The following is a 25,494-nucleotide window of genomic DNA, read 5'->3' on the forward strand; positions in this document are numbered from 1 at the left end:
CAGTTCACACTTTCACACAGGAACACTCATACCTCTGTTTTCCTTGTGACATTCACCATTTCCTGGTGGAGTGAGGACAAGCCAGGCTGCTGTTGCAGGCACATCCACACTCAGGCCGGCACTGCAGAGTCAGAGGCCAGCAAATTTCCCATGAACAAGCACAGATGCTTCACGCTCCCATTCCCAGAGCACCCTGCCAGAGTGGGAGGCTGGGGGAGTGAGGGGAACAGAATCATCTTTTTGCTGGGAAATGTCTTTCCTGCCCCTGCCGTTTGCTGTGGTAAGGCTCTTGCAGCCAAACAGGGAAGAATTACTTGTGGCCCATCCAGAGCAATTCAGCAAGAGTTGAAAAGAGCTCTTCCCAAGGACCTCCCAGGCCCTGGAACCTCTGTGCCTCGTGGCACTCTTCACAGGGGCTCAGACTTTGTGGCAACAAGGAAAGCCATGTGCAAACATGGCACCAGAGAAAACAAAAAAATTTTAAAAAGAGAGAGAGAGAGAGAAGCATTTTTGTGCTGTTATTTTTTCCAATGCTGGCAGTCATAATTTTGTTCAACTTTTTTTGGTCTGTTTCTTTTTTAAAAAATACCAGTAGATACAACATTTCCTGGAGAAGATTCCCTTATCTCCTAAAACAGTGCACACTTTTAAGCAGGAAATGAAGCTGGAAAAATAACAGATCTCTGCCCCTCCTATTCTGTTTTTTCTCTACCTCGCTTATAACCCAAAGACTTGTCTTAACCAAACAGTATTTTTTTTCAGTTTTATTCTTTAGTGTTTTATCCTTTACTCAGTTACAAAGTTATATTCTCCACATTAAAGCAGTGTTTAAAATAACTATTTTAATGACGTACCCAAAAAAAGCCCTGTAACTGTAGCAAATGAAGTGCACCAGAAAATCCCATCTAAACACCTGGGAAGACAGAGCAGTAGCACAGAGGGAGATGCTGGCTCTCCCTGCCGCTGTGCCCCAGCACAGTCCCGTGACCTTACAGCAGCTGATGTTCTCATCCAGAAGAGAATCTCTTCTGGCTTTGTTCATCCCAGCATGCTGTCCTCCCCGTCAGATTTCGTTCAGAGAAATACAAAGAACACAGACACACATGTTTAGCTTGCTGACATAATGCCCATATTTAATCTTTTAAAACAAGAACAAAATCAAGAATAAAATCAAGAATAAAAATTTCATTTAAGTCATACAGTACATTAATCTTTCAGCAATGACCCAATCTACAGTACTCAAATGCCTGGCATGAAGTCTATTATCTCAGCATTTAACAAGTGTATAACCAGTGACACAGTAAAAGAAGAGCTCACAACACACAGCTAACACAATGAGTTTAGATTTTCATTTAAGAGTCCAGCTAGGGTTTGTAATACATAGGTCACTTTTGAACCAACTTTTAATCAGCTTTTTGTTCAGTCAATCTGTTTGGGGCTTTTTTTTTCTGTTATGTGAGTTTTTCCATTATGTACAGGAAGATTATTTCAGATGAAATTGCACAAGTTAGAATATCTATCTATAGGCATACATGGTCAATCTAACTAAAAAAAAAAATTAGTAAGCAGTAATTACTCAGTCCTGGTTATACATTCCTAAAGGCTTAATAATACAGTTTTAAGAAGAAAAAAAAAAAATAAAACACAACAAGACACAGCTGTAGGGTGGCAATCTGTAGGAAGCCTTCTTCCCTCCCAAAACAACCAAGGGTTAACTGTACTTTCCACGTTTGAAATGGGGTCTACAAAAAGAAGTCATTTCAGCAACTAAGTAATCAAAACCATGTGACTGTGTCCTCTCTAATATCTGAATGGTTCAATGCGAAATTCAGTGAGGCTCTCAAATAAATAATACTGGTAGGATGCAGACTGTTAACAGAAATTAGGACAATATGCCCTGATAGCACATTTGGGTATCTGCATGTACGAAGGGGCCATTACCCAGTGGCTAAAGCAGCTTGAAGCAGGACAGCCCTGCCTGCAGCAGCTGCAGAGGAGGGGAAAGGGTGGGCTCCTCTGCTCCTTAGCCAAGGCTACAGCTGAATTTCCACCTTTCATCAAGCACTTGCCCCACTTGCTCTCAGCCCCTTCCTCCTGTCTGAGGCGGAATCTCCAGCCCAAAGGAAAGGGGAGCCTGGCAGAGTGCAAGCCCTCCCGCTTCCCATTCCAGATCCTGATGCTGAGCAGCAGGGACAGGTCTGATTCTGCTGCAGCTTCACCACAGGCAGGACTCTCTCAACCCATGGTGCAGGAAGAAGCTCTGCAGGCTGGAGCCTTCCTGGGTCCTGGCCCTGACTACCAGGAACAGACTCCTTCCAAAGAGTAGCTTTACCAAACACTAGAGACCCAGAGGGCTACCTCTAAGGCAAGTTAACTGAACAAGGGTGATAGAGCATCTTCTTCCCACATTAACAAAACATAAATGTAACTAATTAACACAACTGCTTTGACTTCTTTTCACCTCTCTTGTCTGGCGCCAGGTCCTGCTAAAAAAAAAAAAAACCCATAGAGAGCTGCTTTCCTAGATGGAAAAGCAGCAGAATCTTAAGCCTTGTGGATCTGCTTTGCAATTTGCTACTGGCATAAATAACAAAAAAAAAGTCCCATTTGTTTGGTTGGTTTTTGTGGTGTTTTTTTAAGAAAAAAACCCAAAAAAACAGGTCATCTAATGCACCTTCTCTGCACATCACACACGCTCACATGCACACGCACCAATGGAGAGCTCCAGAAGAACAGGCATGGGAACCACAAAGCCCAAATGGTGAAAAGACGTGGGGAATCTCACATTTGTTTTCAATTCTCATTTAGCAATGAAGCAGCGAAATGATGTATTGCAAGAAATAAACAGTCACAGAACACACATACACCCAAATGCAACCATGGATACATTTTTCCCATTTTTTCTGACAGACGTTGCTATTCATCTGATAGTTTCTTTCTGGCTGTGCTGAAGTTTTTGAAGAGCATCTGGTGCTTATTTAACCTTTATCAGAACACAAGAACCTCAGTGGCAATGGACAATCCATCTCATTAGAGCCACAACCAACCATCTCCGCTTGAGATTCTCTACAAAACCCTACTGGAAGCTGAATCTGACTCTGCCTCTTTAGTGCCACTCTTGGTGGTTGTTTTTGTTTTTTTTAAATTAACAAACACAGCATATTAATGCAAATTCGATGTTTTCTAAAAAATGCTCAGATAATTAGTTCAGCAATATGCAAAGTGCATCTATTTGGTTCTTTCCATAGATCACCTTCTGTTTTAAGTTTAAATTCCTTCACAGTTTAAAATATTGTGAAGAAATTATATGTATACTTTATGTATAGAACTATTTATATACATACACATATATACACACAACTCTGTACTTTATATAGCCATAAACACTCACTACTTAAATATTTATATTATATACACATGGCATGGACACACTCTCAGTGAAGAGTTGGTGCAGGCTGAAACCATTCCATTGGGTTTAATGGAATAACAACAGTGAAACCATGATTGAGTTATCAAGAGACACAGACGTACATCTATTAGATAAGTGAAAGACCAATTAAATCAGCTCTTCCATTTTCCTATTAGCACAGGGTTGTTCCCACCCCATTCCATGCTCCATAAGCACATACACAGCTACTTTGCATTCAGTTTACGTGAGAGGGCAGTGATGGTTCTTTTTACTAAATGAAAGAAGAGTCCATATTTACTCGGGCTCATCGCAGCCTCTTCTGCAGGAGTGCGGCACAGCTGGGCCTGGATGCCTTGGAGGATCCCGAAGGCTGCGCCTCTGCCAGCTGAAAGCACCTGCCAAAGCTTTATTGCATGGTTATGGGACAGCTATCAACTGTTCACAGTCTGTGAACTCTCTCTCCGACAAGTGGTACAACTGTATAAATACATATTTTAGCACAAAACAGTTTAACACGAGGCAAGTCCAAGTACAAACGAGACCTAAAGGCCTATGGGTGAACTTTAAAGGCCAGCAGTTCTTCAGAGTGCATGTTGTTTAAGGAACGCAAGTCGGGTAATTTCAAAAGAAGTTTTGTGAAAATAGAGGCTTCGTTTGGGTGATTTTTCATAATTAAGGTCCTTAATGCACGGATTAGTGTTTCCTGAAGTGCCTCCACAGAATTGACATTTTCTATTCCAGAGCGATCTAAACAAAAGGGCAGGGTGAGAGGGAGAGAGAAAAATTAAAAAACAGGAGGGTGGGGGGGGGGGGGGAAATTGACTGAACAGATGTAGCCTGCAACATAAAACCAGGGCAAGAATCCCTTTACTAAATTAACAAGAGCAAGAAAAATCAGATATTTATGCCAGACGTTTTAAATCACACACCGAAAGTCTTTCAAAGGTTATTTAGCACTAACTTTTCAAAGTACTAAGCTCATGCCAAACTGGCAGCATACAATCACTGTTTCTGTGATCCCTAACCCATATTTCCAAAGAAGGACAGATTGAAGCAAATGTTTAAGTATGTTGCTGAATCACAACTTTCAACTCAAGGAGAAAGACAGGGCACATGAAAGTAAGAATTTCAAACATTTCTTAAGGCTAGATATAGAACCCTAAACTTAAACTGAAGGTTTGAGCAGGAAATCCCACTCAGGACAAGCCACAATTGTTATCTGCACAATGGGATTCTCAGGGGCAAAGGGAGTACAAGCATTCATATGACTGGGCACTATTTCTGAGCGTGTTCTGAAGCACTTACAAAATGAAACATGATGCACCCAAAAATTCCCAGCTGAGGAAAAGAAGAATGTCAACATCAAGACAAGTATTATGTTCTCACATACTGCACTCCCACCATGCCTGGAGCATTTCTTTCAAGAGAGCTGCATTTAGGAAGACACCTGGCATCATTAGGTGGAACCTAAGTAAGCAGCTTGAAAGGATGAATTTTTAAGTAAAACATCTAACCTCATAACCATGCACAGTAGCTGTTTTTTTCCAAGCTGTAGCTTCTTTTTTTAAACACTATGTAAATTCAGCAGGGCACATATCACAGCCGAGTGACTGGCACAAACAGAAATGTGCTTTGATGTGTACATGCACTCAAGCACTTTGCAGAACTGGGACATGGAATGACAACAGCTTTCTGGAGTAACACTGAGTCAGATTGTACAGTCAGAGTGGGAATCCCTTCCTTATGCTGTCACTGTCAATCCAATCAGATTGCTCAGGTGAACAGTCTAGGAAGTCCTCCTGGACTACTCAGTGCAGTTCCCGACTGCTACAGGAAAAATTATTACATAATCCACTTAAGGATGCATCTTGAAGCAGTTACATGTGTTTTGCTCCTTTAGGAAGATTGTTCCAGAATCTTCTACCATTAAGAGCTCTGATTACTATTAAACAATTTTTATTAGTACACATTCCACTTTTCTGTGAAGACTGTCCATTAGGTTTGACAGCTGCTGTCCAAGAGAACGTGAATGAGGAGACATCTCTCTGCCTTTATTTATTAAATGATCTCTCCTGCTTGCCCCCTGCTCTGCAAAAGCTTTGCTCTGTTCTGAGCAGGTACAATGACATTTGCACACAACATGCCCAACAGAGTTTCACAAGAGTTCTGTACAGTGAGGATAGTACTGCCCTGCCTCTGGAAGTGGAAGAATGCAGCCCAGCCTTTCCTAGCTGCCTTGGGTGAGTTACTGTAGCCTCCTCGCTTCAATTAGTCCAAGTCTTTCTTCTCCCTCTCAGTCTACTTCCAGTGGCCAGCAGAAGATTTTGTTAGTATTATGCCAGTAAGGGATAATAATAGAGGGTGTGTACTTTATATTCTTCTACCACAAAGCAAGACCCTTAGTTAAGGGATTATCTGGTTTCTAGATCTGCACAAACCACATTCTTTCAGCTTTGCTTCCGCCTCGCTTTTTCCTCCTTCAGTGGCCGTGATCCACCTTGCTACCTCTCCTCCCTCTTCAACACATCCAGCTACCTGAAGCCAGAGGTGAAGCATTCTTTTAATTCTGGAACGGTACAAAGATAATTCCTCACCACCAGCCAAGTGTGATCCTGTCTTTTCTTTCTTTGCCATATGAATGGGAAGGAGAGGATGTACAGAGTTACACACAGTCCTTGCTACCTACCCCTGCTTCTTCGGCACATTCTAAATACTTCTCCTAACGGTGGTTATTCATCCAGTTTAAAGTGGAGATGTTTCTGACAAGCTTTCTCCCAAATAGCAGTATTTAGAGACCTAATTTCTTTCTTTCTCCATTGGCGGGTTTTGGCTTTTTCTTAATTTTAATCAACTAAAAGTCTTTAAAAATATCTTTAATTAATGCAGCATGGTACTTTATATTGTGGATCACTTAATCAGCATTCAACAGTCACACTCCTTTCTGCTTTTGCAACTGATATAAGTCTTGACTACTGTCTTCCTTTCAGTCTCCTCTTGAGTAACTTTCATTCTGAGATGAAGTCATAATGGCTTTTTTCTTCCACCTTCAGTTCTTCAGACATTTATGGCATTTTTTCCTTTGCCTGCATCTCCATGTCATTCTCTCTGATCCTGTTCTTCAACTCTTTATCTCTAACGAAGCGCCATCTCCCCTTAGAGGAAACTACTTTTTCAGTTACACTACTCCTCGAAGAGTGGGATGCAGGGATCTGTAAGATCTGTTTAATCAACACATGCCCACAATCCTTCAGCTCTACGGGCACCTTCTCCTCCTGGAAATCCCTTGCACTGTAAGCACCTTCCCCAGGAACTCTGCTGAGGCCACTTCTGTTCTTCAGTACCTGCCTGAACATGAACCATGCTCATTTACTCACTTGGGCAATATAACAACTGCAGCATTTTAATCCAGTCTCCTATAACAGAGTCAAGTCGCTCTGAAAATTTTTGAACTCACAGTGATCATCAGGGTTAGTGTTGTGCCTGGAATACAGCCCCAATATTGACCAATAAAGCTGTACTTTATAAAATCCTATAAAATTTTGTGAAGATGTCCAGGAAGGCTGTGATCAGACTGCAGATCAGATTATGAGGTAGCTAAAATAGGCAGCAATAATATCCAAAATAGGATCTGAAAAATCCTCAGCAACTGCAAGACGCCCGAGTACCAAACACCTTCTCTTTTTGTCCTGTTGCACAGCTGACACTACATGGTGTACATGTTACATGCCATCCCTAAGCTAATCCCTGCTGGGAGCTGGCAATCAGCACAGTGCTTTAAAGGCTGGGGAGATGGCACTGTGCTAGAAGCACGTTTAACAGAACAGATACAGCCACTTAGACTGAAAACAGGTGGCACAGAGAAGATATTCTAGGACCCAGGAGCTGAGCAAGCAAGAAGAATGGCTGTAAGCCTAGTTAGAGTGCAAAAGAAGGCAAGAGACCTAGTTGTCAGTCCCTTACTTTAAAGGCTGCCTCCAGCTCTTGTCAAGAATTTCCAGAGTCCGGAAAGCCAACTAAGACCTCAGGTTTCTCTGCTACCCGAACATTTTCATTAACAGATTCCACACTTCCTTCAGATTATAATGCCATGCTTCCTTCACAGTGCCATTTGTTCTGGCTCTGGAAGCTTGCTAACTAACCCTGTGCCTCCCTCTGCTCATTATCACTGCTTATAAACTGAAGAGGCAACAGCTGCCCCATCCTGTACTGTGACACTGCAGTTCAGCCACGCACAAAACTATTAGACTGAACTGTCCTACCTTGTTACAGAGGCCTCATGTGCCTACAGCACCAAGCCTGGGTGCCCCTCCTAGGCAACACATGGGTCTGGCCTGCTCATGTCAAAGGGGGGACACTTGTTCAAGGAGTTCAGTGCTCCCCAGCTGCTGGCTCGTTGTCTACGTGGGCACTGCGAGCATTCCCGCTACCTACCTCTAGAGAGCTTCTTACCCAGCAAGCAGGGATTCTGCATCTTGCATTCCAGGTATTATATGCAGAGCTAATGTGCCTAATTTGAGGCTTGAGATAATACTACAGAAGTAGGTGCTTAATCCTTCTTTGAATCTGGGCCAGGGTGTTCTGTCTATCCAGGGACTGAAACAAGATAGGAGGCTGGTGAAGATGCCAGTGGATTGGCAGGCCTTTGGTGGTAAGAAGTCACGATGCAGATGATAGGGCTTTCTTGCTGACATAGGCAGAGATCAAACTGTTGGATTTAGACTTAAGTAAACTACGCAATAGACTTAAATGACAATACTTGGAAGCAAAAATACCACCTTATCCAAAGACTTATGCTGTGCAAGTCAGGAGTAATTTCAGTGATGCTGTCCTGTGAAACTTAGAGGAGTCAGACAAATAGCATCTAAATGGCCATGGAGCAGCTATTTGCTTTTGCATCACATAGAAAGCAGTAGGAAAACATAAGGCCATTGTCACCTTTTCTGTAAAAGGCCGTATTAGAAAGACTAGTTATGTTAAAAAGCACATTACAGGCTGCCTTAAAAACCTACTCAGCTGCACTTTGACATGAAATAACAGGGTATACATTTTACAGAAAACTTTCAGTAGAGTCACATTCAATTTTTGGCAAAGCTGCTGAGGTTAACTTTGTTTCCTTACCAGCAGATACCAGGACAACCGCTGTAAACAAACTCATTTCCTCATCGCTAAGTTGCAGGGCATTTAGTTTCTCACTAAATTCAAACATTGAGTTGAGCAGATCACCGGCTCCCATTGAATGCAAGTCATCCACACTGTACTTCTTGCCACTCAGGAAGGTGACAGTACGTTCCTTTGCATCAAACAAAGATGCAAATCGTACCATTAAAACCTGGTGAAAGAAAAGGAAGAAAAAAACCAACAAAACCAGATAAATGTAGGTGCATTTCTAGAAAAGCCAAAGAAAAAAATTAAACTTTTTAACATCATTCGAAGTGTCTAATTAACCATTCTAGAAGCATTCTATACAGAAACTGTCAGCATGCTATTGAGCTGCAAAACACAGTGTAAGCTCTGGCCCCATAATCTGAGAGAAATAAACAAGTGACAAAATTAAGAAGCAGATGCAGGGGAGGGGCTACAGCATATGAAAGGCAGGAAAATTAAAATTTAAGCCTCAGACAGCCTGAGCCACACAGACCATGTCATTCATAAATATGCCAGTAGGACAACTTGCTTAAGCCACACAACAGCCAAAGGCATACAGAGCATTAAAATAAATGTTTTCTTGGCCACACTCATGAGGAGCAAAACGAAGGTACTGAACCAGATCCTCACTTGGCGTAAAGTGGAGCAGCTCTATGGAAACAATGCTGATTTACACCACCTGATGATCCGGCCCCCTAGGCATTCTTTGGAAAAATACCATGCCACATCACTGTACCCACAAGAATGTTAATGAGCCCTGCTAGAAAGGAGCCACATGTAGAGCTTTTAAAAGGCTGGGGAAGCACAGCTTGAGATGGCACCTGGTCTGCAGCAGCTGGGAATACCCCTTTGGTACAAGCACCTGGGCTGGAGCAGCTGAGGTGTGCTAAACTTACCCCTTTGGGCTGAAATTTCTCTTGTGGTTTCTCAGTTGTACTGTGAAATGTTTCCCTCTGGAATGGCTTGTAAAGTTTCATTTGCTCATGTTCAACAACCTTATTTACATTTTCAGTGTTTAAGTTGCACAGAACAGCCTTCTGATTTGAAGAAAATGAACTAACTGGCATTGGTTAAAACTTCAGACTCGCTGTAATCTCTTGGTGTGACAGTTGGCTCTTCTCATTTACCCTATTAACTGCATTAATTCAAATGTTTACCACAGGTGAGAGGAGAACTGGGTTTTCAAAGACTAGTGCCTTTGACAAGCTTAAAGAAAGGAGTGTTCAAAACAAATGAAAATGTTTGAGAATTCAAACACTGTTCATGCACATTACATGACCTGCTCCTAAATTTTATGAGCCAAACAACATGCAGCAACGTTGACAGACACAAGAGCACTATGTACTATTCACTTTTGTCAGCTAAGCTATCTGTCCTTTGATGACATTAACTACAGAGAGCAAAAACCCAGATGCAGAAGCCATCAGAATACAACAAAAACAGGCAAAGGGCAGGTAGATAAAGCTGAACTTGTGCATTAGCACAGACCCACCAGGTATCCAGCAACCTTTCAGTTCAAAACGGCATTCTCCCTATAGAATTGGGCTTAGAAACATCTTTAAATAACGAGCAACCAGGATTAGTTATGGTATTCAAAACTGAAGCCCAAGAAGTTGTACTGACTTATTCTAAGGCAAAGACCTCACCTATTTCAATGCTACCATTCTGAACAAGGAAGAGCAGTTTGGACTATGGCATAGCACAGGATTGATTCATCCCATTTCACTTCAAACCAGGCTCATACTTGTGCATGCTGAGGATACACCTGATCAATCCTATCACCTGACCACAGCAACACAGGCACATAAAAACCTCCACTCTTGGAGGTTACTTGATCACTTCCCTACCAGCTGTAGTCAAATCTGAGTCACTACTCAAAGGGATCCAGGGGCCTTGTTAGCTCTACCATCAACTACATTTGGAGGGGAGATGGAGGAGGGCCCACTCAAAACCAAATTCTTTATTTTAGGCTCACTGCTGCTTCTGAGCTGGCTCTCATAAAAAGCCATGCAAATGCCACCGTGGTACACTGAGCCCCCAAGTACTCCCAGTTCGAGGAGACCTTTTTAGCTTATGTGTGTGTGAATATATATAGCAGTGCAGCTTCTGCACCAACATTGTCTCCATGTGTGCTCTTATCCTGAAAGGAACAGGCACTCCTCGAACACAAACTGCTAACAAGCACAGTGCCAAGCCAGCCACACCAGACTTGGAGGCAGCACTTTCACTCGGGTTCTTCTATTAACATGCAGGCATTGGAATATCCTGGTTCAGTTACCCAGAAGACAGAAATGACCTTGGATGCACCAGGCTTTCAAGATGCTTTTGCCTCTATCGCAAGGGTTTCATTAATCCTGTTGTGGATTTTTTTCCACTGTTCTGCAGCCCTACTATCTCTTTTTTCCCTGTTGCTAAGATGCCACATAGGCCTTTAACTAGAAGTTGTAGCTCACTAACAGGAATCATTAATGTTTCTTATAAATAAGTGAATAGTGAGAAGCATGCAGCCATACATTATTATTAATTCTCCTGGATATAGAAACCTGCTTATCAGCAGTGCTTGTAACTGGCAAAAAGGCATGTGACTGAGGCCTGAGAAATGCTCCTGGTGAAGCAAGGCCAAGACAAAACACTTTACTTGCAAAACACGAAGGTTTGGCTTTACATTACAGGGACAGTTCAAGCCAAATTTTTCACCCTCCTCCTCCTTTGCAGTGAAAGGAACCAACATTTTTGTGAAAGGTGAAAGTCATGAAAAAGTAAAAATACAGCCCCTTCACTACAGGAGTTGTAGATGAATATTAAAAAGTCAAGAATAAGTACAACAGAAAAAAGTACATGACAGCAAAATGAAGGAAACAAAAAAACTATTAATAGACTCCAGGCAACAAGTCTTCCTGTGTAACTTGTATCCTCCAACCCAACAATTACCTATTTTAGAACTGGGCTGTATAAATGCAGGCAGAAGACCCAACACATCACAAGAAAAATGTCTTCATTTCAGGTAAATATAAAATCCAGCAGTCTCTCTTTGAAAGAACAAATCATATAAACAAAAGCAAAGGTCTCACCAATGCTACACTCCCCAGAAAAGCACAGTACTGTCAAATACTTGGGACTTCAGCTTCTCTGACCCTCTCTATTCAATTTTCACATTTAAATATTTATGAAATGTGTCCTCTCTATTCAAATTTCACATCTGAATATTTATGAAATGTGTATGGTCTCCAATAGACACAAGGGTCTGGAAGGGCAACTCAAACATGATGTAAAGGTCATCTAGTGAAGGTCACTAATTATAAAACAGCACCAAGCTCTGTGGTATCATTTCCAAATTAACACCACTAATTCACATGTACGTCACGACCACAAGTGGATGCAATTAACCACGAGGACCTAGTGGGATTAGTCTAGAGTAAGTCAGGCTGCAGTTGGCACACAGTATCTACAGAGCTGCAGCAGTACAGGTAGTTACCGTTGTTACTGCACTGGACAGGGGCACTTCAGACACTCCCAAGTTGCCACCACATCAGTGACTGATCAGGATTGGATACTCTGGCTTTTGCAGGAAGCAGAGTGGCACAAGGACATGCAGAGCGGTGAACACATTCCTCGACAAAACTTGTAAGTCTGTAGACAGCTTTCTAATCTATCCACCTTCCAGATGCAGTACAGTTCCCCAGACTAAGCAAAGGTAGCCAGAAACCCCTAGTTATGCATTTGTTAATGCCCAGGGAAGAATGGAAGGGCTGAGCAGTTTTGAGCTCACTGGAAGAGGGACAGGTCACCAAGGTCTGACCAAACAGATCCCTTGGACACCATCACCTCAGAGAATGCTCAGAGCATCCATGAACAAGCTGGTTTCACCTGATGTAACCCAGTTCTATTTGATTCCGTTCTTACAGGGTCAGACTGATGCACAGCCTGTCAGGTTTGTAATACACACACAGTGGTCTCACCTCAAAGGTCCCAGCCTTCAGAAGATTGACCTGGTCATGCTGGGAGAGATCTCGGAAACCTGGGATGCGCTTGGCGAACTCCACCACTTCTTTCACTGCAGGAGTAAAACTCAGGGAAAACTCTTCCCAGATTTCATGGCCAGACTTGTTTGGGTCCACATGGGGAGTCTTACTCATTGGGCAGACCTGATGTTTGCAAAACACATACAGGAAACAACTTTTAAAGGTATCATTCCAAATACTGACAAGTACTTGAACATGTTTACTATTCAACAGAACTTTGCAATAATGACACAAAGAAAAGATCAGTATTCCTCAATCAATTCCCAAAGAAACTGGATTTCTTGCCCTTGCTTTAAAATGAACAAGAAAAAAATCCATGGGCTTGTTAGCAATCTGTTTATGAATTTGTTAACTTCGGAACAAGTGTACAAGTTCGGAACAAGTGTTCGGAACAACACTGTGTACTGCAAAAGACCTGACAGAACCAACGTTATGCTACTCTCCCCTGATCTCAACTGATCTGGTCTGACATCAGAACTTCTCTTTAATTGTATTATCCCTGTAATTTCACAGTAAATTGCGATTTCACAATCAATCAGTTGCAATCTCACAGTCACTGTGACATTCATTCTCCTTTCTCGTTTTGCAGGCAACTGAAGTGCTTCAATCAAGGCGACAAAGATGTCAACACCAGAGCAAGAAAGCAAGCCTTGGTTTCCTGAGTCACAGGTTTACACCTTCATTACAAGGATAACCCTCTTCTGCAGGTTTGCTTTTACTTGTATCACTGAAGGAGGAACACCAAGGAACTTGTATTCCAGTATTTCTCGGTCACAAGATGACAAAATGTTCTTTCTTTTATACAAATAGACAGCATTTTTTTTTGTAGGAAAGTCTGAATCCATTACATAGAGATCAGACGTATCAGTCAGGGCTGACTGCCAATAAATTCCCTCTGCAAGAGCCAACCAGAAGCTCTGCGATATTTTCAGTTCTAGCTTCTAAAATTTACATCTTTTAATGAAGCTTAAACCTTTTAAGATTCATTTAACCTGTCATCATCGAGAACAAAAATTCCTTTTAAGTATTCCTCACAAGTATACTAAATGGTGTATGTAATCCTACATAAAGTCAGCAAAACAAAGAAAAAACAGTGAAATAGATTAGCAATTCCTCAGAGATGTGCTGTTTTTGCAGGGCATCTTGAATATGGTAACTGCCTAGGAATTCTTTGCGTGGGAGGTCCTAAGATTACAAGACTATAATATTTTGGCAAAAGGAAAGGTCTAGGCACACCACCAGAAGGACAGCAGATGCCAACCACTACTCTGCCTGTGATACTTCAATGGTTCATGTAGGGACTGTTACAAATACAGCACTCTCTGAAAATAAGGAATCTCTGGTTCAGTACCCTGCTCTGCAATGGACATAAAAGTCACCTTAACTTCTCATTCTACGGCAATACACCCTTACCCACAGGCACTCAGTCCCAAGGGAAAACTACCACTTCCACAGCCAGTGCATTCTGTCTGTGGTCTCTTCATAGACCACTGCCCAGGAATCAGAGCACCTCAAATTAGAAGAGACCCATAAGGATTGAGTCCAACTCCGTGCTCGTTGCAGAACCACCTAAAACTAAACCATATGCCTAAGAGTTCAGGCACTCCCTGAACTCTGACAGGCTTCCTATGGAAGCAGTTGTCAGCTTGCACAATCACCAGTTCTCTTCAGAGGAACCTCTTCAGGAATGACCTGTTCTGCTTTTCTGGTTACAGGGGCATTGAGTAAAAATGACCAAACCCCTGAACATCTGTCTCCATACTGGTTCAGAGCCTAATTACTTGCCCTTATTGCTGCTGACTCATTCTGGTCAGATCCTGAACTCACTGAGTTCTTGGGCAAAACCCTCATCCATATCAGGGATTTGGGGCGGGGAGGGGAAGCTGCAATGCTCTGTTGGATTTGGTTTTGTCTCCTACTCACTGACTAGCTGTTGCCTGCAGCTGCCATGCACAGGTCAAACTGTCTGGTTGGGCCTCTGCAAAGCAGCACCACTCCCTGCCCGCCCATACTGACAGGTTTAACCTCTGCTTCTCAGGAGTGCAAGGAATGCCATTGTAGTGACACCACATACTTTCCCTGCAAGGAAGAAAGGCTGGGAATTATTATTTGCCATGTTGTAGTGCCTGGAGTCAGCAATTAAGGTCAGACCCTGCTAGGGATGGCATGGTCTACATATGCAGTAGACAAAGAAGGGTTAAAAAAAACCCCTACCAACAACAAAAAAGCCCCCATGGAAATGCAGCACCAAAATAAACACCTTCACTGTGGACACCTTTGGGGGTCTTCAAGAACCTGTGAAGGATCTTCACGAAGTAGGAGGAAGAAAAACACCGGCAGCTCAAGTACATCAGAAAGGTCAGAGGCTCACGCTTCACACCAGGAGCGCAGGATGAGAACGAGGATGTTATGTTCTCTCATCCCAGGCGGCTCCAGTGATAAAAGAGAAGGACAATCTATTTTAAGGGGCTTACAGAACTGGTTGCCTGAATGGCAGAGAAACAGCAGGTGCAAGGCAAATGAGAGGGACCTGTTAAGCAAAGACAAAAAAACCCCAACCAAACCAAACCAACAACCATATGGAAAAAAAACCAGGAAGCATCCTTGTTAGGAATTCAGTGCAAAAATGCTCTAGCAAAGTCATCTGAGGTACCCAAAAGTGTGTCCAGAGCCTCACTTGCCCAAGTACTACAGAGAAGACCCTAAACTTCTCTCCAATGGTTTTGCTGTGCATCTTCCTCCTGAAGATGTTCTACACTGAAAAGGGTGTGTAGCCTGTGGGCCTCATTAAAACAAGACAAATCAAAAAATCCCCATCACCAAAAAAGCAGCCTAACCTGCAACAGATTTTAGAACCCACAGTAAGGCCTGTAGACTGGCTTAAAATCCTAGCCCTGGGGTTTGATCCCAAAAATTTGCTCTGAACACCCTTAAAGAAAATACAGTACATCTGACTGTGTAGATTATTTGAAAGTAAAGTCTTCAAAAGGACTGAGTGAAAAGGGGAATTTTTAAACACCTATTTTCATTTTAAAGTAAAGTAACACAAAAGAACCATTACTTTTTTTCAACCAATACTCTTTGATGCTATGTTAGCTAAAACCAAGCCAAGAAACCCCACCTTGTATGATTTCAAATCCTTCACACCTTGAGCCATTTTTGTCCTTCATCACAATTTGCACAAACTTGTGTCACCCTTTAAAGTTTCAGCAGTTGTGCCAACTGCGGGCAGCTTCATTGACTACTGAGACACAGCTGGATTGCACCCCCCAACAACTAAGTCAAATCAAACAATTGATATCAATATACCAGATGCATTCTTCCTCCAGTGCTGCAAGAGTAAGTGGTGTTCTTGTTTGGAGAAAAGCCATCTTCTGGGATCCTCTCACACATTCTCTGAGTGTACCCACCGGTGAAGTTCATGCCGTGGCTGTTTGTGAAGCACACGGCATGCCCACTTGGATAATGCATCGTGCTTCTCCCGTTGTACTGTCCACCAAGGTGCTGCTCCCTGTCAGGGTACTGAGGGCCACCGAGGCCACCAACACAGTGCTCACTGCTCAGGATGTACTGCTCGCTGCTCTTTGACACTCTCTCCCCACTCTGAGGCTGCATCATCTCTGCTGGGTTTTGGGACTGCTCCTGGTTGTACATGAAAGTGTCTTTGTGGGCCCTAGTGACCATACCGATCACTTCCTCCTTAGCCATGTCAGCACTAGGAGAGGGAGAAGGGCTTTTGATGGTTTCTCGCTCTTGTTTGGGCTTGGAGGAAAGATCTTCTTGAGGTGCTTGGTCCTGATGTTCTGTTAATGCTTCATTGGGCAAGTGACCATTGAACTGACTGTTCATCATGGTTTTCATGGCACTCTGCATTTCAATCAACATCCTCTGTTTTTCACGTTTGGGAATACGGCCAAATCGAACAGCTACCACGGTGGAGAAACGGATAGTGGTGGAAAGGGAGGAAAAAAAAAATAAAAAGAAGGTTAGTCCTGAAAGTGTTAGCATGCACACACAAAATACACACCCTAATCAAAAACCCTGCCTTTTAAGGCAAGATTTTAACCGCTCTCACCAATACTACAGCAGGGATATTATCAATGAAGTCAAAGAGCTTCTGGGGCATAGGACTGGCATGAATACAAATGTATGCTGTTGTTTGCACACAGGGAGAAGGCAGCTCTAAGGCACAGTCTGTAATGCCTTTTCCCCTTTTGCCTCAAACCTGGCTATGCAGTATACACACAGTTGTGTTAACTGAAGAAGTGTCAGGCTTTAAGATCAGATCTATTAACTCAGCACAACTTCATGAGCTGACAATTAGCTGAATGTAAACACAGTTCATATCATCTTTGCATAAAAGTCCTACAAGACAGGTCCTCATGGACCAATTACGCAACTTACCAAAACAAAAGAATCAATGCTGAACGAAGCTTACCTTGGCAAATTTTCGTGATACACTTTGCCTTGACAAGGACATTTTCTGCTGGCAAGGGGATGGGCATCATTGTGGCTGCAGCACTTTTGACCCTGTCCTAGGGAATCTACGACTGCCTCTGCCACCCTGTCCAACTGCAGCCGTAAAAGGGCTCATAACCAGTTTCGACTGATGTAATTATGCTCATGCAGTAGTCCATCATTAATGTAACTAAGCCTCTTTCATTAGAGCAGGTGCAACCTTGTGCGCAAACAAGCGCCTAGGGGATGAAATAACTCCTATGCACGACAAGAACTCGGAACAATTATTTAAAGTAAGTTCCAACACTCCACCCACTAAATTATTAACAGCCTGAGATTCCCAGTTCTTGTGAAATAAACACCCAGAGAAAATTAAAAAGTGAAACAGAAGGAAGAGTTCTGGTTGTGCAGTAAGCTGTAGTAGACATATGAACTACACCTTCAGCATTATTTATTAAAATGTCACAAGGAGTAGACAGTCAGCAAGGTGGTCAGAGACAGAAACCAACATCACCATTTCCTCCTTGCCTTTCCTCACCCTCTAAGAAAATAAAGAAAGAAAAAAAAGGAGCAGATACATGCTCATCCTATGCACCCAAAGGTAACTCTTTAAGCTCTATGTTGACTACTCTAAAGCTATCAGGTTGGACAGAATTCCCTTTCATTGAAAAAGGAACAGTAAAAAAAGAAAACAGAAAAAACAAAAGGGAAAAAAAAAAAAAAAAGACAGACATGAGTCTTGTTCAGATTCAGGCAGGATACTGCTGTAAGTCTTAACATCAAACCAAAATTGAGACACTTGTTACAACCATCCCCCTAGCAGCCCACTGCATCAGCTCCACAGGTGGGAGGACAGCTCTGTGGCTGCCCACGGTATCACCTGACCAGCCCACAATACTCATGGAGCAAGAAGGCAAGCTGAACTAAATGCTCTCAGACAGGGAACCTGTCCTTGACAATAGCTGCATTATCTGCCACTAACACCCTCAGCAACTGGTTTTGAGGCGGGCAGGAGATTCCCACTCAGAGGATCCCTGCTCAGTACAGGAACATACCATCTCTTGACATCCCAACAGACAGGCATTTTTTGAAACGACACTGCTGGCATCTGTTCCTATTCATTCTCATTATAGAGCAGTTGTTATTCTTCAAGCACTTCTTATACTGGATGTTTTGCTGAATGCTTCTTCTGAAAAAACCCTGTAAACAAGAAAAAAAACCCCCACAACTATCATTACAGCACATGTCAAATCCTTCCACTAAGATTCATCTCTCTGCAAGCACGGTAAACCTCACTGCATCACATCACCTGCTTCAGAGCCATCAGCCCCAAAAGATTTTAAAGAACTTGGTACTCCTCATGACTTACTTCCCCTTTGTGTGTGATCTGTATGTAATGCGAAATAGTTGTGATTTCTAATCACAGAAGATGCTAAGTTGTTCCCTGCATAGTCAGCACTTAAGAGCAAAGTATCTCCAATATTGCCCCTATCACGGTAGTAAGGGTTCCTAAGATATGCTCTCAAACACCTATGACGTCAAGTGCAAAGATGGGAGTCAAAATAATGTATTTTGACTTCCATCTCTGCAGTTTGGCAACAAAACCATCCTGCTGCACCACATGACCATCAAACGTGTTTTTTTTCACACAATCCTTTATGCTGATAAGCTCCTTCGCAGAACATAACATTTGCAATGTTACAGATTAAGAAAACGAGTATTTAGTTCTGGCTTTCCCTGTGGTAAAGAACTGCTTTTCCAAAGCTGTTTTGTTCTGTGTCCCAGCCCAGGTGACAACTCACACCCACTATCTCTTAATGCAATTAACATGCACATGTCTTGCGTGACATGATCCTTACCACCTCTGCTTCCAGTTCTTGTTCTCTGCTGTGTGCTCCAAGTCAGGCAGGATTGGAAAAGGGGTGGGAAAAGAAAGTACTGCAGAGTTTGGAAAATGCTGTATATTCCTAAGTGGTTTGCCTGTTCCCTACAGCTTCTGAAATTTCTCATATTTAATAGAGAACTACACCGAATGTTTTCTGGTTTTTTTGTTTGTTTGGTTGGTTTTTTTGGCAGTATCACCCCTTTTCCCCTATGGGGAGAACTTGAGCATTTCACCAGCAGAAAGGTGAGCAGAAATATAGCTCACCTTGCAGCCCTCACAGGCATGAACACCATAATGAAATCCTGAAGCGACATCTCCACAGACTTTGCAAAGAAGAACCATGCCATTAAATTCTAGAATCAAACAAAAAAGTCAAGGATATAGAAACCAATGACAACTGCAGGAACATGTTTCCAGCTTTTAAAACCTGGACTTAAATTGAAATATGCAACATCAGTTCAACACATGAAAAAAATACAGCAGAAGAACAAACATGAATGTACAAACTCCCTGAACAGTTCAGAAGGTACCAGTGCAAGGGTGGGGGAAAAAAAGGACAAACACGAAGCACTCAAACAAATAGGGAGAAAGCACATATTCACTGGGCTTTCAAACAGAGTAGCACTGCACTCAGCAGCAGAAAAAGAAAGTCTGCTTACATTTAAGCACTTTTAAAAGGACCATTCAGTTAACTAGGCCACCAAAGCTCAGGCTCAATCTGTTTTTTCCATCAGAACAAGAAAGCCTATGAAAGGCTACAGTTTCCCCAACAGAGAACAAACACTTTTCCCTAAAAACCAGAAATACTAAAGGACACTTAATAGTATATTCAACACCAACCATACACTGTACCTATCTGATAACAATTTAGGACTAGTAGCACAGCCATATCTACATATGTAGAGACCACTATTTGAGTGCATATCTAGAATGGCTTGCACATTTCAACTTGAAAATACCTTCTCAAGCCCGTAAAAATGTTCATGGTTTGGGTTTTTTGAATTTCTCCCCCACCTATTTTATTTCAGCTTGTCAATAAAATTTTTTGCAACTCCTAAGTGCTGGTCTAACATTGGTTTCACTGAAGCCAGTGGGAATTTTACCAGTGAGTTCAATAACCACAAAATTACCTTAATCCAACAGAGACAGCTGGAAATACTCCCACAAAAACATATTCTACCAGAAAAGTAACTTATTTGACATTTGGGTTTCATTTGTAAAGAGGAACTAAAACATCTCTTAAGGTTTTCAAAAAGAGAAAGAAGCAAACCACAACTTTTTATTTTTTTTTTAAACACAGTTAGTACTGAGCTAAAAAAAGTTATTTATCTGAACAGTTTACAACAGGTTTCATTTCAGGAACCTCTGCCCTGATACCAAAATTCTGGTTACTAGAGAATCTTTAAGTAAAGGTTCTTACTAAGAACTTCAGGTAGGAACACTTAAAAAAAACCCCAAAACAACAAACAAACAAAGAACAAAACAAACTCACAACCCTATTTGAGGTAGAATTACTAGACACATATTCTAGCTTCATAACAATCCAAAAATGACAGAACAATTCTGCCAATAAAAGAATTCAGCCTCCAAAAAACTACATTCCAGCTGTTTGCTGAATCACTCATTCCAGTACTTGTTTTGAATCCTGCACTTCCAAAACTGTTCAAATCTACTTCTCTACCACTGATCTTTTCTGATTACCAAAAGAAGTGCGAAGTAAATAGGTGGAGACAGATTGTTATACGTATCTTAAAAGGCCATCCTTTAGTTCAGCTTTACAAGTATTTTATTTTCCACATCCACAGAATTATGACTTGGAATCAAAAAGATAACTGTCCCACCCACAGCTATAAAAGTATTACGCTTGAGTAATTTATTTCTTTTGCTCCTCACAACTGCAGGGGAGGGAAGGTGAAGGGGCAGGGGACAGAGTATGAAAGAACAGAGAAACTAGATTTCCAAGACAGCTCCATAAATACTCTTGAGGCAATTTCTGATTATACTACCTTTACTTCATCACTTCTTTTTAACCAAGTGTTTGATTTTACTTTGATCAGTTTTCACTAATGAAAGTTTGAAATAAAGCTGGAACTGTATTTATGGACTGTTTGAAGTTGGCAGCAATGGGACCTCCACTGTATTAGCATTTGCATGGCAATACCATATGCATTACCACACATATTACGCCAAAAGATAAAAATGGAGGCTTTGCTATGCACCTGCACCACAAGCCAAAGGGAGACCTGGTTGTAACACACGGGGCTGTTATACACAAGGGGGAAATGGTTTTTTCAGGAACTGGCACCAAACATACTTGTGACTCCATTATGGCCTTTTGTCAAACCAGCAACACTGGACTGGTTTGGTTTAATAGTCTCCTCCAGCCGATCGCTCTTCGGTGCCCCGTCAGAGCCTTCACTGCTCCGGCCATTGCATCCGCTCTCCGAGGAGGAGCTGTTTGGAGGAGATGGTACAGGCGAAGAGGACGACTGGAAACCGCTGTCTGAGCTCTCGCTGTGACATGAGGCTGGGCTAGATGCCGAGCTCGAAGAGCTGATGTAAGCTATCACACCCCCTAAGGCAAGAAAAAAAAGGCAGCACGTAGTGACATAACCAGCAGACATGCACCGCTGCCATGTGAGCCACGCCGTGACCCAGCACCACCAGATCAGCCATTATGTGCTCCTGGGAGCTCTCCTTTCCCTCCCTCTCTCCCTCAAGTTGGTTTGTCTCCATTTGTTGTCTACGGCTGACCTCCCAGTCTGCCCCATCTCCTTCTCCCATCTTATCAGCCCCCTCTGGTCCAGGCCGAGATGAAATGGCATAACCAAAAGACGGAGCAACAAGCCATGGTGCTGGAAGGATGGGGCAGCAGAGACAGGGCAAGAAGTGACCCAGAGAGGGTTTCCCTGGCCACCCTCTGAGCAAAGCTCATCTGGAGCCAGAGCAAAGACAGGATCTTACAGTGCTGTGGAGCCAGAATGCAAACAAGCTAGGTTAGGGACAGAAATAGGGCAGAGAGAAAGACTTCATGCAGGCTACGCGCCAAAGGCACAGAAAGGAAGGGCTGGGAGGTGCTCACGATGCAGAAGGGAAAGGGGCAAGGGAAGGAAACAGCACTGCAGTCTGGCTAGCCTACTGAACGCCATTTGTCCGACTGCAAGCCTTTGTAGCGTTTCTAGCAGCAGCTAAACTCCAACTGCCAGGCTTCTATTTGCAAACAGCCTCTGTCCTGCCGCCTCCTGCAATCTGACACACTGGAGAATCCCTCAGATGAAACAGCTTTTTGTCCTTAGGCAGACCTGGGAGCAGTTCTGGCTTTTCACAGGCTCCTTCTTGCTCATAAGCAAGAGAAATTGTTTGCACTTCATAGGAGTTTGTCTCCAAGACTCAGAATTTCAAAAGTCAATATAAAAACATTTGATATTTCACACAAGAATTTCAAAAGCCATACCCATGAAACTGTTTAAATAAATTATAATCAGTATGTTCTACATTTTATGCCTCGATTGCTCAGTAGACTCTCTTCACTGATGACTCAGGACATTGCAGCAAGGAACTCCACACACCAATAAGAATTCAAAACTTTAAAAGGGCCATGCACTGCCTTCCTTCAGAGGAAAAAAGCACTGATGTCTGTAGAGTCCTTGATCAACTGAATGGGCACAGCAAGCAGAGGCTGTAGCATCTTACATCAGCTATCACCTCCTCACAGATAAAAGCACTGGTATTATACAAGCCTAGAAACACCGCTGCTTGCAGAGAACGATTCTGACTTAAAAAATTTCAATACTTTTATTAGACATAACTGTCCTCTCAGAACCTCCGTGGCAACAAAACCGGCCCACTTCCTCTTCAACATTTCATTTTTTTTCTACCGAGGAAACCCTTGGCAGGAGGGTTCCCTAAAGAGCACGCAGCCCAGGAGCTTCTGGCAGAGCTGCCTGGGAGCAGAAGTCAGACTAAGGGGCCGTGTGACACGTGCAGGACACACAGACTGCTGCTCACGTTCCCAGACACCAGTGTCCCTTGCACCCTGCCCACAGGGGTTGCTCCCGCAGAGACTTATTTTCTAAGAAATCCTCCAAACAGCATAGCACGCATTCCGGATCAGGTTTTCGGAGAAAGAAGGATTGGCAAAGGGGTCATGGCTTTAGACACGGCCTGAGAAACAAGGCATCACCAGCCACTCGCGCTGGGCTAAGACACCACCTGTTTGACAAAGCTCCGTGCCATCCCCCAGTGCCGCACGCGTCTCTGCCAGGTGCCGGTCAAAGCTCACAGTTCACCTGGTCCGAGGGAGGCACCAGGCTTCTCAGCAGGCGCCATCCTTATCGGCAAGGGGCAGACCGGGACACGCAAGCACAGCCCCTGCAGGGAACTCCATGTTTCTCCACGCTGCCACCGCACACCATTATCTTTAAACCCTGCTCATAAAAGAGATGCTCTTTTCCCTCAAGGGTAAGGCCAATGTCACAGAGGAGCACAGGAAGTGTGTGCCTGCGGGGGAGCTTCACCCCTCTTCCCCTGAGAGCTGGAGGAGTCCCAGACAGCAGGGCTGCTCTGGCACCCTAGCCTGCTTGGCAGTCTTGCCAGCATCACGGTCCCGATTCCTCGTATTTTTTGTTATTTTAGAAGTTAACACTTCCCCATGAAGCCTGTTTTTGTTTGGTCAGCAGTCAAAAGTTGACTCTCACATAGAGCACAGGGTGACATCTGAGAACAAAGAGCATAGACAAGGAGCACGTACACGTGCACACGGATGCTGGCACTCTGCAGAAAGGGGGTACCGGGGTGCTCGGTGGAGAAGGCAGCCCCAGTTGTGTCAACTGCCGGGGATCTTCTCAGGGAACCCACCTGCCGGAGGGCGGTGAAATGAGTCCTTTGGGCTACGCGGAGCCGCGTTACTGCGGCGGCGGCAGCGCCGGCTGAGTGAGCAGGACCCTCTGGGCTCTACCTGGCGGGATTCACTTTAGGGATGGGGCGGGGGCACCGCAACGTGCTGGTATTTCATTAACACAGATATCTGGGAAGCGATAATGCCGCGGGGGCGCGAAGCCGGCGGCGAACTGACCGGGCGATCAAACCGGCCCCCGGGACGCTGCGGCAGCAGGGGCTCCCCGGCCGGCACCCCCGACACCGCCGATCTCCCTCGCTAACAAAGCGGGAAGGGAGCGGGGAGCGCGGTCGCCGTGCCCGCAGCCGCCCTCCCGCCTCACCCCATTCCACCGCACCGGGGCTGCGGCTTTTCCCTGCCGCGGTCACGCGGCGCCGGGGCTGGAAGAGCCGGGCCCGCCCTGCGCTGCCCCCGGGCCGCCCCCTCCCCGTTACACAACACCGCCCCCGCGCATCGGACGGGCCGCGTGCCGCCGCCACCGCACACGGCCGCACCGCGTGTCCCCCCGCGACCCCGCGCACTCCCCCGCACCGCGCCGCCGGCCGTCCCCCCCCCCCACCGGCGCTCCACCGCGGCGGGGGCGGAGCCGCGGGGGCGGGGCCGCCCGGCGCCGCAGCTGCGGCGCGGCCCCACGTGTCCCCGGCGCGCCCCCGCCGCCGCCGCCGCCCCGAATGTAGGTCACCAAAACAGCGGCCGCCCGCCCGCCCGCGCGCCTCACGTGTCCGCGCCGCCCGCCGCCCCGCGCCGCCGCCCCGCCGCTATTATGCAATGCGCGCGTCACCGCCCCGCGCGGCCAATGAGCGGGCGCGCCGCGCGGAACGTAAACACAGCGCGCACATGGCTCGCCCGGCGGGTCCATGTGAGGCGGCGCGGGGCCGTCCCGGCCACCAGCGGGGCCGGGGCCGGGCAGCGCCGCCGCCCGCCGCTCTCCCCCCGCCCCGCCGCGCCCCGGCCGACCTCCGCCGGCACCCCCGCGCCCGCCCGGCCCCGCGGGACTATCCCGCACGGCTGCCCCCCGCCTCCCGCAGCGACCGACCCCGCTTACCCGCGCTGACTTCCATGGCGGCCTCCTCCCGCAGGGGCACGGGCGGCGCCGCGCTGGGTTCCGCCGGGCCCGGCTCGGCTCCGGTCGGCGCGGCGCGGCTCCACTCGGTTGTTGTCTTCCCAGCTCCGTGTTCCCGCCGCAGCCCTACATGCAGCCGGCGGGAGGCAGGCAGGCAGAGAGGGAGGGAGGGAGGGAGGAAGAGAGGAAGGCGGCCGCGCTGTCTCCTGTCAGAGCAGCGGGTGCGCGTCCCCGCCGCGGCGCCCTCCCCTTTACAACAAAAGCGCTCTCGGGGAGCCGCGCAGAGCGAGTGCGGCACGGCCGCCCGCCCCGCCCCGCCTCTACCCCGCCCCGCCCCGGCGGCCGCCCCGCCCCGCCCCCGGCCGCCCCCCTCACCCAGTGACACACTTTCCGCGCCGGCGGCAGCGCTCACGTGCGGCGGGAGCGTGCGGGAGTGCGGGGGCACTGCGGCGGCGGGGGCAGCGCACGGAGCGGGGACCCCCGCCCCTCGCCCGGCGGTGCGGCGGGGGAGCCCCGCCGAGGTCACCGCCGCCGCCGCAACCCGCGCGGCGCTCGCCCACCGCGGCCGTGGCGCCACCGGGCACGGTGAGGGGCGGCGGTGTGTGTCAGCTGCTC

General features: G+C 45.5%; 1 protein-coding gene across 1 annotated transcript; it reads right to left on the reverse strand.

Annotated features, from left to right (window-relative positions):
• Window positions 1-1,106: 1,106 nt before the first annotated feature.
• On the reverse strand, window positions 1,107-25,146 carry NR1D2 (nuclear receptor subfamily 1 group D member 2). The gene is made up of 8 exons (XM_066194416.1): window positions 24,862-25,146; window positions 21,234-21,494; window positions 19,184-19,272; window positions 18,090-18,234; window positions 15,886-16,502; window positions 12,514-12,699; window positions 8,528-8,738; window positions 1,107-4,156 (listed from the first exon to the last, which is right to left on the reverse strand). Exons 1-8 carry the CDS (start codon window positions 24,875-24,877, stop codon window positions 3,960-3,962), a joined length of 1,722 nt encoding a protein of 573 aa, XP_066050513.1. The 5' UTR covers window positions 24,878-25,146; the 3' UTR covers window positions 1,107-3,959.
• Window positions 25,147-25,494: the final 348 nt, after the last annotated feature.

This window comes from Chamaea fasciata, unplaced genomic scaffold (genome assembly GCF_029207755.1).
Source record: "Chamaea fasciata isolate MVZ Bird 193981 ecotype frontalis unplaced genomic scaffold, bChaFas1.0.hap1 SCAF_1, whole genome shotgun sequence".
NCBI lineage: Eukaryota > Metazoa > Chordata > Aves > Passeriformes > Sylviidae > Chamaea > Chamaea fasciata.

Bases quoted from the DNA above. Each gene is read 5' to 3' on its own strand.
- NR1D2 (XM_066194416.1), bottom strand. The intron at 16,503-18,089 runs GTATGTTCCTGT...CCACCGTGGTAG, and splicing joins TGTTGGGATGTCAAGAGATG to CTGTTCGATTTGGCCGTATT. The intron at 8,739-12,513 runs GTGAGACCACTG...TTCTTTCACCAG, and splicing joins TGAAGGCTGGGACCTTTGAG to GTTTTAATGGTACGATTTGC.